The sequence below is a fragment of the Colossoma macropomum genome, unplaced genomic scaffold (genome assembly GCF_904425465.1).
Source record: "Colossoma macropomum unplaced genomic scaffold, Colossoma_macropomum, whole genome shotgun sequence".
Taxonomy (NCBI): Eukaryota; Metazoa; Chordata; class Actinopteri; order Characiformes; family Serrasalmidae; genus Colossoma; species Colossoma macropomum.
The window spans coordinates 240,509-255,707 of record NW_023495386.1 but is presented as its reverse complement, the minus strand read 5'-3'; the positions used below and the strand labels follow the sequence as shown (position 1 = coordinate 255,707).

Here is a 15,199-nt window from a genome sequence, read left to right as displayed (position 1 = left end):
CCCTCTCCTGGCGACAGCAGAGTAGTGTCGCTTTCCTTGCAGTAGAAAACGCCACCAGGGCCTTCGCTAAAACGTGGAAGTGTGAGAATGGTGTATTATATCGAAAATTTATCGAACCTGTCATCGCTCTATCGAGGAAAAGTTATATCGCGATACTTATCGTTATCGTTTTATCGCCCAGCCCTACTCTACACTCACTCACACACACACACACACACACACACACACACACACACGCACATACACCCACACACTCCTCTTTTGTTACTTGCATCTGGAACATTGCTGCTAACACTATGTTTACACTTTGTTTACTCAAGTACTGTGTATATCCTACCTCAGTAACTGCTGTGCTCACGTATGTTATAATCTGACTGCGTATATCTACATATCACAGCATGTTAAATCATCTTCGCACCTTATTCCACTACCTCATGCCCAGAAATGAGTGTTGTGTCGGTGCTGCACTGTCCTGTCTGTTTACTGTGTCTAATGTCTGTTTTATTTATTGTATTTATTGTATTGTTTCTAGTCTAAATTTTTTGCACACTTACATCTGCAAGTTTGCACTTTGTACTGTCTATTTTGTTACATGTTGCACCTTGTTCCTGGAGAAACATAATTTCATAATAATAAAAGCCTCTTGACTTGAATGGTCTCAGATCTCTTGCCATGTCTTCTCCAGTCTCATTAAGCATTATGGGAGAAGTCTTCGCAAAGGGAGGCTGCAGCAAAGTATTAATTGAAGAGGTGCCAACAATTGTGGTACACATATATCTGAGAAAAATATTTATTTCCTGATAAGATTTAGCATCCAATCCATACTGCCTCCAACTCAAGCATGTCCTATAAACACTTCTGTTTTCTTCTTCGAAAACACAGTTACAAGTTTTCACCCCTGTTTTTATCAAATAAAAGCCTCATCACAACCATAGTCTCCACAAACTGTAGGGACAATGCAGGAGTTGCTTGACAACTACTAGACCAACAAGATCATCACATTTTAGTGAATTATTAAGTCTGACGGTCGTAAGATGTACATCTAAAACTGATTACAATGGCATCACATCTGTTCTGTCAGATGGAGAGCTACAAAAATCTCCAGAAACACATCCGGTGTAAACTGGCGGTGAGTTCTGAGTCACAGACATACGCTTATGGCACTTTGTTCTGTGTTATTTATTTTTTATTTTTAAGTTGTCAGATCACAATTATGAGTTCATTGCAAGGATTGCATTGCATCTGGCCCCAGCCCCTGAACTGAATTAGCATCAGCTAATCATGCTAATGGACAATCAGTAATTGGCTCTGGCCTCACAAAACAATGATCAGTCTATCTTTATCTTTAACACACCTGAATGTAGTAAAAACAACAGTAGTACGTATAGAAACACCAAATATAAAGATTCTAAAGGGTTCTGTAACAGATTTGTTCAAAATGAAAACCCAAATGTGGAGGGTAGCAACACTGAACATACAGTTGTTCAATTTAATCATACAGTTTGAACAAATATTGGCCTTTAAGGGCATAGAAAGTGCCTTGCGTCAAACTACCTGGTATGAAGAAATATAGTTTTTGTTTTGAAAAATGGTTTAATTGTGTACTTACAAGACAAGAATTACCAATGGATATGATGAAATCAAAAAATGGCTCCAAACCAGCCTTTTCTGCAGGTGATTCCTCTTGAATATATTGGACAACAATCAAACAATACTAAACATTTAGCATGCATCTGTATGGCAAACATCAGATTAACATACACAGAGAACGAATTTGGCTAAAAGAAAGAGTTCCACTTTTCTAAAAATCAACACAACCAAACCCTGCTATAGGTGTTGAGCTACACCAGATACAGACTGCACTTTGTGTTAAGGTTTATAGAAACAGTCACATTCTTAGTTTTCAATGATTTTCATGTCAATCTTACATGTTGTCAGGGGAAGCAAATCAGGGCTCAAATGAAATGCAAAATTCTCTAGTGTGTGCCCAGCTATATATATAGCCTTATCTACACTACTGTTTAAAAATTTGAAATCACTGTTCAAAGGTTTGGAATATATGCTTTCAATACTACAAAAAATCCTAAAAAGTTGGGACAGTATATGAAATGCTAATAAAAACAGAATGCAGAGATTAGTAAATTCTGATTGACCAGTAATTAAAATTAAAATTAAAATTGCTGTTTTACCTTATGAACTTTTCTGTTTGTTTGTTTTTTTGTAGAAATATGCTCATTCCAAATTTGATGCCTACAAAGTTGGGACAGGAGCATGTTTACCAAAGGTGTTACATTATCTTTCATTTTAACAGCACTCAATAATTGTTTGGGTACTGAAGACTCAAAGTGATCCAGTTTTGAAAGTAGAATTTTTTGTTATCCTTTAGTTATACAAGTCTTCAGCTGTGAAATCGTACAGGGCTTTGTTGGTGTATTTTGCACTTCATAATGAGCCACTCGTTTTCAATAGGAGGCAGGCAGGCCAGTCTAGCACCCACACTCTCTGATTACGCAGTCATACTATTGTAGCGCATACAGAATGTGGCTTGATGTTGTCATGTTGAAATAAGGCTTGGTTGTCACTGAAAAAGGCAGAGCCTAAACAGCAGCAAATGTTATTCAAAATGTGTTCAGCGCTAATGATGCTTTCACAGATCTCCAATTTCTTTGGGCAAAGTGGCAAGCCTTGACCCATCTTTGCTGATAAAGCACTAGGCCTTTCATGGATGCTACTTTAATACTTACTTCACCTTTTAAAAAGTTTTCTGTACATTTAGCAACATTCCTTGTCCTAAATTGCCTAATTAACCTAATAGGAAATTAAGGCTGAAGGTTTCTGAGCAGATCTAATGCTGCTCAATTATACACTAAACTGCCAGAATATTAAATATACCTTCCTTGTATCATTTACCATTTTACTGACCACAGCAGTTTGGTAGGCATGCAATTCACTCTATCACGAATAATTCATGAAAAGTAAAAGATTTAAAAAAAAAAAAACTGTATTAGGGGCTGCATTTACATAATCTTTGGCTGTCTTTGTTGGTAGTAATTAAGTTGGCTTGAAAAAGCCAACTTACTGTTCTTCGTAATCTTCTTCTTATTAATATTATTATTATTAAGTTGGCTTGAAAAAGCCAACTTACTGTTCTTCGTAATCTTATTATTAAGTTGGCTTGAAAAAGCCAACTTACTGTTCTTCGTAATCTTCTTCTTATTATTATTAAGTTGGCTTGAAAAAGCCAACTTACTGTTCTTCATAATCTTATTATTAATATTATTATTATTCTACGCTCAAAATATAAAATGTTTCTCGTCCCACAGTTTTCGAGCTAGAACCATGAAACTTGGCAGGATTGTAGATCCTATACCCGATTAGGTTGCTCGTGCTTTTCTAAGCGATCCGACGTACGATTTTCGGAAAATTAACGTTCAAAGTCGATATTTTTTCCCATAGGGAATGAATGGGCGGAATGTTGGCAGCATGCCAGACATGATGTCACAATGGCCTTTTAACTCACACACCCATCGAAACTCACGCACGGAGCCCAATGTCTCACCCACTCACAGCCTAATGCTCAGCAATGTCAGCACACAATGATTTTTTAAGGTGGAACGGCTTTTAAGGTGGAATTGCACTAAGGTAGCACTGAATTTTAAGGTGGAACTTCTTTTAAGGTAGCACTGAATTTTAAGGTGGAACTTCTTTTAAGGTAGCACTGAGTTTACACTGACACTGAAATTAAGGTGGAACTGCATTTAAGTTAGCAATGAGTTTAAGGTGGAACTTCAATTAGCATAATAAGTTTAAGGTGGAAATTCAATTAACATAACACTAAATTTAAGGTGGAACTGGTAGTAACATAGCAATAAATTTAAGATGGCACAGAATTTAAGGTGGAATTTCAATTAACATAGCATTAAATTTTAGGTGGAACCGCTATTAACATATCACTAAATTTAAGATGGCACAGAATTTAAGGTGGAATTTCAATTCACATAGCATTAAGTTTGAGTTGGAACCACTATTAACATATTACTAAATTTAAGGCGGAACAGAATTTAAGGCAGAAATGAAACTGACATAGCATTAAATTTAAGGTGGAACTGCTATTAACATAGCACATAAATTTAAGGTGGAATAGAATTTTAGGTGGGACTTCAATTAACATAGCACTAAATTTAAGATGGCACAGAATTTAAGGTGGAACCTCAATTAACATAGCATTGTATTTAAGGGGGATCTACTATTTACATATCACTAAATTTATGATGGCACAGAATTTAAGGTGGAACTTCAATTACCATAGCATTAAATTTAAGGTGGAACCGCTATTACCATAACACTCAATTTAAGGTGGAACTTCAATTAACATATCATTAAATTTAAGGTGGAACTGCTATTAATAGTCACTACATTTCAGTTGGAACAGAACTCAAGGTGGAATTATCATTACCTAGCATTAAATTTAAGGTGGCACTTCAATCAACATAGCTCTAAATTTAAGGTGGCACAGAATTTAAGGTGGAGCAGAATTTAAGGTGGCACTCCATTTAAGGTAGCATGAAAATTAATTTGGCACGCAATTTAAGGTGGAACTGAAATTAACATAGCACTAAATTTAAGGCATTACAGAATTTAAGGAGGAACAGATTTTAACGTAGAACTAAATTTAAGGTGGCACAGACTTTAAGGTGGAACTTCATTCACGCTAGCATCTAGCAACGAATTTGAATCCACCACAGATACCGCAGCTTCTGCTTAGCAAAATTTTACCAATATTTTAACAACTTTCAACAGTCTTCAATCATTTTAACGTTTTAACGTAATTAACTGGCTTTTTCAAGCCAACTTAAAGTTCATTCACGAACTTTCCCTTTCTAGTTAAGTTGGCTTGAAAAAGCCAACATACTGTTCTTCGTAATCTTATTAAGTTGGCTTGAAAAAGCCAACTTACTGTTCCTCGTAATCTTCTTCTTCTTCTTATTATTATTATTCTACGCTCAAAATATAAAATGCTACTCCTCCTACAGTTTTCGAGCTAGAACCACGAAACTTGGCAGGATCGTAGGACCCATACCCACGGGGTGTGATTGTGCTTTTCTAAGCAATCCGACGTACGGTTTTCCCAAAATTAACGTTCAAAGTCGAAATTTTTTCCCATAGGGAATGAATGGGCGGAATATTGGCAGCATGCCACACATGATGTCACAATGGCCCATTAACTCACACACCCATCCAAACTCACGCACGGAGCCTAATATCTCACCCACTCCCAGCCTAATGCTCAGCAGTGTCAGCACACATAATGATTTGTTAAGGTGGAACTGCTTTTAAGGTGGAATTGCACTTAGGTAGCACTGAATTTTGAGGTGGAACTTCTTTTAAGGTAGCACTGAATTTTAAGGTGGAACTCCTTTTAAGGTAGCACTGAGTTTACACTGACACTGAAATTAAGGTGGAACTGCATTTAAGTTAGCAATGAATTAAAGGTGGAACTTCAATTAACATTGGACTAACTTTAAGGAGGCACAGAATTTAAGGTGGAACTCTCTTTAAGGTAAAACTAAAATTAAGGTGGCACAAAATTTAAGGTGGGACTCCAGTTAACATTGCATTGAATTTAAAGTGGCACAGAATTTAAGGTGGAACTTAAATTAACCTAGCGCTAAAATTAAGGTGGAACAGAATTTAAGGTGGAACTCTTTAAGGTAGTGCTAAAATTAAGGTGGCACAGAATTTAAGGTGGGACTTCAATTAACATAGTACTAAACTTAAGGTGGAACTTCTTTTAAGGCGACATAGAATTTAAGGTGGAACTCTCTTTAAGGCAGCACTAAAATTAAGGTGGCACAAAGTTTAAGGTGGAACTTGATTCACAGTAGCAACTAGCAAAGAATTAAAATCCACCACGGATACTACAGCTTCTGCTTAGAAACATTTTGGCAACATTTCAACAGCTATCAACAGCCTTCAACCATTTTAACTTTGTTCATTTTAACCATTTTAACTCCTTTTAAGGTGGCACTGAGTTTCCATTGACACTGACATTAAGGTGGAACTGCTTTTAAATTAGCATTGAATTTAAGGTGGAACTTCAATTAACATAGCATTAACTTTAAGAAGGCACAGAATTTAAGGTGGAACTTCAATTAGCATAGTACTAAATTTAAGGTGGCACAGAATTTAAGGTGGAACTTCATTCACGGTAGCAACTAGCAATGAATTACCATCCACGACAGATACTGCAGCTTCTGCTTAACAAAATTTTGGCAACATTATAACTATCAACAGTGTTCAACCATTTTAACGTTTTAACGTAATTAACTGGCTTTTTCAAGCCAACTTAAAGTTTGTTCACGAACTTTCCCTTTCTAGTTATTATTATTATTCTATACTCAAAAAACTAAATGCTACTCCTCCTACAGTTTTCGAGCTAGAGCCACGAAACTTTGCAGGATCGTAGATCCTATACCCGCGGGGTGCGCTTGTGCTTTTCTAAGCGATCCGACGCACGGTTTTCCAAAAATTAACATTCAAAGTCGATATTTTTTCCTATAGGGAATGAATGGGCGGAATGTTGGCAGCATGCCACACGTGATGTCACAATGGCCACCTCTCTCACTCACACATACAAACTGACGCACGGAGCGCTTAGTCTCACATGCTCCTAATGCAGCCTAATGCTCAGCAGTGTCAGCACACATAATGAGTTTTTTAAGGTGGAATTGCACTAAGGTAGCAATGAATTTTAAGGTGGAACTTCTTTTAAGGTAGCACTGAGTTTACACTGACACTGCTATTACGGTGGAACTGCTATTAACAATCACTAAATTTAAGGTGGAACAGAATTTAAGGTGGAATTATCATTACATAGCCTTAAATTTAAGGTGGAACTTCAATTAACATAGGACTAAATTTAAGGTGGCACAGAATTTAAGGTGGAACTCTCTTTAAGGTAGCATTAAAATTAAGGTGGCACATTAGTTAAGGTGGAACTTCAATTAACATTGCAATAAAATTAAAGTGCCACAGCAATTAACATAGCATTAAATTTAAGGTGGAACCGCTATTAACATAACACAAAATTCAATGTGGAACAAAATTTAAGGTGGAACTTCAATTAACATAGCATTAAATTTAAGGTGGAACCACTATTAACATAGCACTAAATTTAAGATGGCACAGAATTTAAGGTGGAACTTCAATTAACACAGCATTAAATTTAAGATGGCACGGAATTTAATGTAGAACTTCAATTAACATAGCATTAAATTTAAGATGGTACAGAATATAAGGTGGAACTTCAATTACCATAGCACGAAATTTAAGGTGGCACAGAATTTAAGGTTGAACTTCAAGTAACATAGCACTAAATTTACTTAATTTAAAATTAAGGTGGCACAGAATTTAACACACAACACACACTCAACACACCCCACACCACACAAACTCAACACACCCCACACCACGCACAATAAACACACCTCACACTACACACAATAAACACAACACACACTCAACACATCCCAGACATAAACACACAACATACACACAACACACCCCACACCACACAAAATAAACCCACAACAATAACACACAATAAGCACACCACACACACTAAACACACCCCACACCACACACACACAACACACCCCACACCACACAAAATAAACCCACAACAATAAACACACAATAAGCACACCACACACACTAAACAAACCCCACACCACACACAATAAACACGCAACACACACTCAATACATGCCACAACACACACAATACACACACAACACACCACACACAATAATCACACAATAAGCACACCACACACACTCAACACACCCCACACCACACACAATAAACACACCACACACCCCACACAATAAACCCACAACAGACTCAACACACCCCACACCACACAAAATAAACACACAAGCACACCCCACAACACAGACAACACACCCCACACCACACACATAAACACAACACACACTCAACACACCCCACACCCCACACAATAAACCCACAACAGACTCAACACACCCCACACCACACACAATAAACACACAATAAGCACACCACACACACTCAACACACCCCACACCACACACAATAAACACACAACACACACTAAACACCCCACACCACACATTCAACAAACCCACACATACACTCATCACACCCATACACACACACAATTAAAACACCACACACACTTGACACAATGAACACACAGCACATACTCAACAAACCACACACACTCAACACACTCACGCCATACACACTCAATACACCCCACACCACACACAATAAAAACAGCACACACTCAACATACCCCTCACCATACACACTCAACACACCCAACACACCACACACAATAAACACACCACACACACTAAACACACCACACAAAATAAACACACCACACACAATTAACACACCCCACACCACACACTCAACACATCCACACACACACAATTAACACACCACACACTCCACACTATTAACACACAGCATATACTCAACATACCCCACCCCACACACACTCAACACAATCAACAGACAGAACTTCTTTTAAGGTGGCACTACAATTAACATAGAACTAAATTTAAGGTGCCATAGACTTTAAGGTGGAACTTTATTTAAGGTAGAACAAAAATTAAGATAGCACTAAATTTAAGGTGAAACTTCAATTAACATAGCACTAAATTTAAGGAGGCACAGAATTTAAGGTGGAATGTCAGTCAAGGTGGCACTGCAATTTAAATAGCAATAAATTTAAGGTGGCACAGATTTTGAGGTGGAACTCTCTTTAATGGAGAACTAAAATAAAGGTGGCAAAGAATTTAAGGTGGAACTCTGTTTAAGGTAGCACTAAAATTAACATGGCACAGAATTAAGGTGGAATTTCATTCACGGTAGAACCTAGCAACAAATGAATTTTTTAAGGTGGAACTTCAAATAACATAGCACTAAATTTAACGTGGCACAGACTTTAAGGTTGAACTTCATTCATGGAAGCACCTAGCAATGAATTACCATACACGACAGATACTGCAGCTTCTGCTTAACAAAATTTTTGGCAATATTTTAACAACTATCAGCAGTCTTCAACCATTTTAACGTTTTAACGTAATTAACTAGCTTTTTCAAGCCAACTTAAAGTTCGTTCACAAACTTTCCCTTTCCAGTTATTATTATTATTCTACGCTCAAATTTTGTAAACTTTTCACGGCCCACAGTTTTTGACGTACAACCACCAAATAACGTTCCTCATATACGGGGATAGTGTGCTTGTGCTTTTTGGACCGATCCGACGTGCGGTTTTCGGAAAATTAACGTTCAAAGCCGATTTTTTTCCCATTGGAAATGAATGGGCAGACTGTTGGCAGCATTCCAAACATGATGTCACAATGGCCACCTCTCTCACACACCCATCCAAACTGACGCACGGAGCCCAATGTCTCACCCACTCCCAGCCTAATGCTCAGCAGTGTCACCACACATAATGATTTGTTAAGGTGGAACTGCTTTTAAGGTGGAATTGCACTTAGGTAGCACTGAATTTTAAGGTGGAACTTCTTCTAAGGTAGCACTGAATTTTAAGGTGGAACTTCTTTTAAGGTAGCACTGAGTTTACACTGACACTGAAATTAAGGTGGAACTGCATTTAAGTTAGCAATGAATTAAAGGTTGAACTTCAATTAACATTGGACTAACTTCACGGAGGCACAGAATTTAAGGTGGAAATTTAAGGTGGAACTCTTTAAAGTAGCACAAAAATTAAGATGGCACAGAATTTAAGGTGGAACTTCTTTCAAGGTGGCACTGCAATTAACATAGCACTAAATTTGAGGTGCCACAGAACTTAAGGTGGAACAGAATTTAAGGTGGAACTTACATTAACCTAGCACTAAAATTAAGGTGGAACAGAATTTATGGTGGAACTTCAAATAACATAGCACTACACTTAAGGTGGTGCAAAATTTAAAGTGGAAATTCATTCACAGTAGCAACTGGCAGAGAATTGCTATCCTCCACGGATACTGCAGCTTCTGCTTAAGAACATTTTGGCAGTATTTTAACAGCTACCAACAGCCTTCAACCATTTTAACTTTAACCATTTTGACCATTTTAACTTCTTTTAAGGTGCACTGAGTTCACACTGACACTGAAATTAAGGTGGAACTGCATTAAGTTAGCACTGAATTTAAGATGGAACTTCAATTAACAGCACTAAAATTAAGGTGGCACAGAATTTACCGTTCTTCGTAATCCTCTTCTTCTTATTATTATTCTATACTCAAAAACGTAAATGCTACTCCTCCTACAGTTTTCCTGCTAGAACCATGAAACTTTGCAGGATCGTAGGACCTATACCCGCAGAGTGTGCTTATGCTTTTCTAAGGGATCCGATGTACAGATTTCGGAATATCATCGTTCAAAGACAAGATTTTTTCCCATAGGGAATGAATGGGTGGAATGTTGGCGACATGCCACACGTGATATCACAATGGGCACCTCTCTCACACACAAATACTAACTCACGCACGGAGCACAAAGTCTCACATGCTCACAGCCTAATGCTCAGCAGTATCAGCACACGTAATGATTTTTTTAAGGTGTAACTGTGTTTAAGGTAGCACTGAGTTTACACTGACACTGAAATTAAGGTGGAACTGCATTTATGTTAGCACTGAATTTAAGATGGAACTTCAATTAACATAGTACTAAATTTAAGGAGGCACAGAATTTAAGGTGGAACTCTCTTTAAGGTAGCACTAAAATTAAGATGGCACAGAATTTAAGGTGGAACTTCAATTAACAAATAAACATACAGCACACAACACACACTCAACACACCCCACACCACACACAATAAACACACCTCACCCCACACACAATAAGCACACCACACACAATAAACACCCCTCAACCCAAACACAATAAGCACACCACACACAATAAGCACACCACACACACTCAACACACCACACATAATAAACACACCTCACGCCTCACACAATAAGCACACCACACACACTCAACACACCCCACACCACACACAATACACCCTCAATACACTCCACACCACACAGAATAATCACACCACACACATTCAACACAGACAACACCACACACACTCAACACACCACACACAATAAACACACAACACACACAATACACATCCCACACCACACACAATAAACACACCACACACACTTAACACACCCCACACCAAACACAATTAACACACCACACGGTCCACACAACTAACAAACAGCACATGATCAACATACCCCACACCACACACACTTAACACACCCAACAGACAACACACACACCACACGCTCCACTACACACAATTAACAAACCACACAGACTCAACACATCCACACACACACACACAATTAACACACCACACGCTCCACACAATTAACACACAGCACATACTCAACATACCGCACACCACACACACTTAACACACCCAACAGACAACACACACTCAACACACCCCACACCACACAATTAACAGCACACTCAACACACCTAACACCACACACAATTAACTCACCTCATAAACTCAACACACCACACACTATAAACACACAGCACACACTCAACACACCCCCCAACACACACAATCCACATAATAAACAAACAGCACACACTCAACACAACACACACAATTAACACACAGCACACACTTAACACACCCCAAACTACACACAATTACCACACAGCACACACTCAACACACCCCACAACACACATACTCACACACTTCTTCTTGTTTTAACGTAATTAACTGACTTTTTCAAGCCAACTTAAAGTTCATTCACGAACTTTCCCTTTCTAGTTATGAATTTGCTTGTATGTCCAGATTTAAGGTCTATTATTTGGCAGATACCTGCCAATGATTTTGCTTTTACAATAGTTGTTTGGAGTTGATTATACCAAAAAACTGCTTAACCAGATGCATGCATGGGTCTTTGTCTGTGTCTATTGACATAATAATACAACTAATAATTAATAATTAATAACATAACTAATAATTATACAACAGTTAGTTCCGGCCATGCAAGCTGATTGGTGGAGAAGCATTCTAACCTGCTGTTATTTCCAATTTTTCACAAACACAATATCACTCCGCTGAGACGCCGCTGCTAAGCAACAAATTTGACGCCATTTAAACGTTTTTACTTCTTACTTTGTGCACAAACAGAACATGGATACTTTTAAGATTACATTTGACCTACAGCCGATTTATTCAGACTCTGATGATGAGACTACACTAAATTCCGAAATTGTCATTACCACTGAGCAAGCTTTTCAGTTGGCAGCTCTGACAGAAGAACACCTAAACAACCTGGAATTAGCCAGAAATGAAACAAATACCATTCGCCAAACAAAATGGGCTGTAAGATGTTTTACAGACTGGCTGGAACAAAACAAAATTAATATTGACATAGCAAAAATCGACAAAACTGAGCTAAACTTTATATTGTGGCAGTTTTATGGCTCAGTCCGTACTTCAGAAGGTGAGGCTTACAGCATGCTGTGCAGCGAGTGAGCGGAGTTTGTTACTCTGACGAAGCAACAAGCTGCTTGTTAAGGAACTATCATTTGGCGGAAGGAACTGCTAACATTAAAACACATTAAATGCCACATTCACGGCCCAATTTATTTATTTCTTATTTTATTTATTTAAATGTTGTATAAAAGCAATAGAACACCTACGACCAAATCACAGCCGTGATGTTATTTAAGCCATAGAACATGAGAGGGAGTGTGTTGCCGTGATGTTATTCGCGATAACATGCAACCTTGAGTGCTCTATTACTTTTACACAACAGTTAAATAAATAAAGTAAGAAATTGGGCCGTGAACATGTCATTTAATATGTTTTAACGTTAGCAATTCCTTCCGCCAAAATATAGTTCCTTAACAAGCAGCTTGTTGCTACGTCACAGTAACGAGCTCTGCTCACTCGCTGCACAGCTGGCAGTACATTCCCCAGCTCCTTACACTAAATTCCGAAACCGTCATCACCACTGAGCAAGCGTTTTTGTTTTTTATTGTGGCAGTTTGATGGTTCAGTCCGATTTGGTCAGACTCTGAAGAGGAGACTACACGTTTGGCGAATGGTATTCGGTTCATGTCTGGCTAATTCCAGGTTGTTTAGGTTTTCTTTTGTCACAGCTGCCGACTGAAAAGCTTGCTCAGTGGTGATGACAGTTTGGAAATTCAGTATAGTCTCATCTTCAGAGTCTGACCAAATCGGCTGTAGGTCAAATGTAATCTTAAAAGTATCCATTTTCTGTTTGCGCACAAAGTAAGAAGTAAAAACTTTCAAATGGCTTGAGCGTCTCCTACAGCTGTCAAACTCTTAGCGGAGTGATACAATGTTTGTGAAAAACCCGTGATGTTATGGCGAAATATCAGCACGGTTAAAACGCCTCTCAACCAACCAGCTTGCGTGGCCGGAACTAACTGTTGTATAATTAAGCAATAGAACACGAGAGGGAGTGTGTTATCGCGAAAGAGCAACGTATCAAAATCCCATAGAGTTCCTTTCACAACATAATGGAACTTGTGAGGATTCTAGGAGGTTGTCAGAACTTTCTGATTACATTTCAACATTGCTGTGGGCACCAAAATAATAGGTTGTCACAACTTTGTCACAACGTAACTGTTTGCTGGGATCAGAGGTGTGGTGGATCTCCCAGCAAACATAAAACACTGTCACATCGCTGTGTACTTTTTACAACGCTACTACAATGCCGTCTAAAGGCAGTGCTGTTTTAAGTTTTCTATATAAGGCTGCCACTAGGTTGTCACAATCTCATTAAACAGTAACATTGCCTTATGTTACTATAATACCTATTGACAGCTTGGCAAAATTCCATGGGGCTCCATGCACAACATAATGGAACTCATGAGGATAGATTGTGACAACTTACTGACAACGTTATCAGATAACGCTGTCACAACTTTCTGTGGAATTATTTCAACGTTGCAGCAGCGTTGTGGGCACCAAAACAATAGGTGGTCTCAACGTAACTGTGCTTGCTGGGCTCCAGCACCAGGACTGGACAGCCCAGGTTTAGGTCGCCACGAAGTTTGGTGAAACTGTCGAAACTGATCAGCTGTCAAGTTTCGCCAATTACTGATCATTCTCATCTGTTTCGGTTCTCCCCTCGACACCGCCAAGTTCTTCCGGGTTACGAGAGGAGCAGTAGCAAAAGTTTCTGGACGCAATCTAGACGTCTGTATGCTACCTGGGTAGCAGCAGCTCTGAATAACTGCAGTCAGTTGTGGAGTCGAATCTCCTAGACAGATAACTTCCTTCAATCATGTTTAGCAAACTAACAATATCAATGTAGTTACCATCACCATAAAAACAGTAAGAATAATTCATTTCATTATTAATAACAAAATACTTACCCCATGAACATGATAGCCACGAATTCCTCCTTCTGGGACGGCACCACTCTGCGTTAAACCCATTGCTATCGACTTGTTTCTTCAATGTTCTGGGGTTGTTTTTTCCAATCGACTTACCGAGCTTGGTTACTTTGTAATCTATAATTAAATATCCAAGTTTCGGAACCCAGGGGTAAGACTCGTCATTGTTCAGAAGCCATGTTGTCCAGCTGAATATGACAGAGGAAAGCAATCGAAGGCGATGAAAATGATCGAATCATGGAGAAGAGTGCATCAAAAAGATTTGGACTAAACTTTTATCCCTGGCTTGGCATGTGGCACCTTTTTTTCACGGTTGAATCAACGTCACAGATCATGGTTCAAACAACGTTGGATTATGTTTCGATTTTGAAAGATGAATCAACGTTGATATCGCAATGTTGTTTCAACATCTTACCTTTCAACGTTGAGTCTCCCAGATAGCAAAAATCAGTTGGGCCACATCCCGGCCGAATACTGCATACCGAGCTTAAACCTCGTTGGCCGAGACTTTGGTTTGTATCTTGGCCCAATTCTGGCCTAAATGCTCGGCTCACATCCAGATACGTTGTGCTATTAACACTCCCAGCTAGCAAAACATACTCAATTTACTTCTATACAGTTCCTGCATAAATATGAATCTCTATAACTACATGTACCTCAACCAAAAGCATAGCATTTGCTCAGATGTAGACTAACATTCACTTTTATTCTGAAATAGCATAACAGAA

The 15,199-nt window shown here is 38.5% G+C and overlaps 1 protein-coding gene across 1 annotated transcript in view; it reads right to left on the bottom strand.

Moving 5' to 3' along the window:
• gorasp1a (golgi reassembly stacking protein 1a) overlaps positions 1–14,513 on the bottom strand; it is a 43,683-nt gene extending 29,170 nt beyond the window's left edge. Inside the window, exons 1-2 of the mRNA XM_036562387.1 lie at positions 14,451–14,513; positions 1,610–1,714 (exon numbers count right to left, since the gene is read on the bottom strand). Of these exons, the coding sequence (XP_036418280.1) occupies positions 1,610–1,714; positions 14,451–14,513 (168 nt within the window). The remainder of the gene's footprint in view (positions 1–1,609; positions 1,715–14,450) is intronic.
• Between the last annotated feature and the right edge of the window lie 686 nt (positions 14,514–15,199).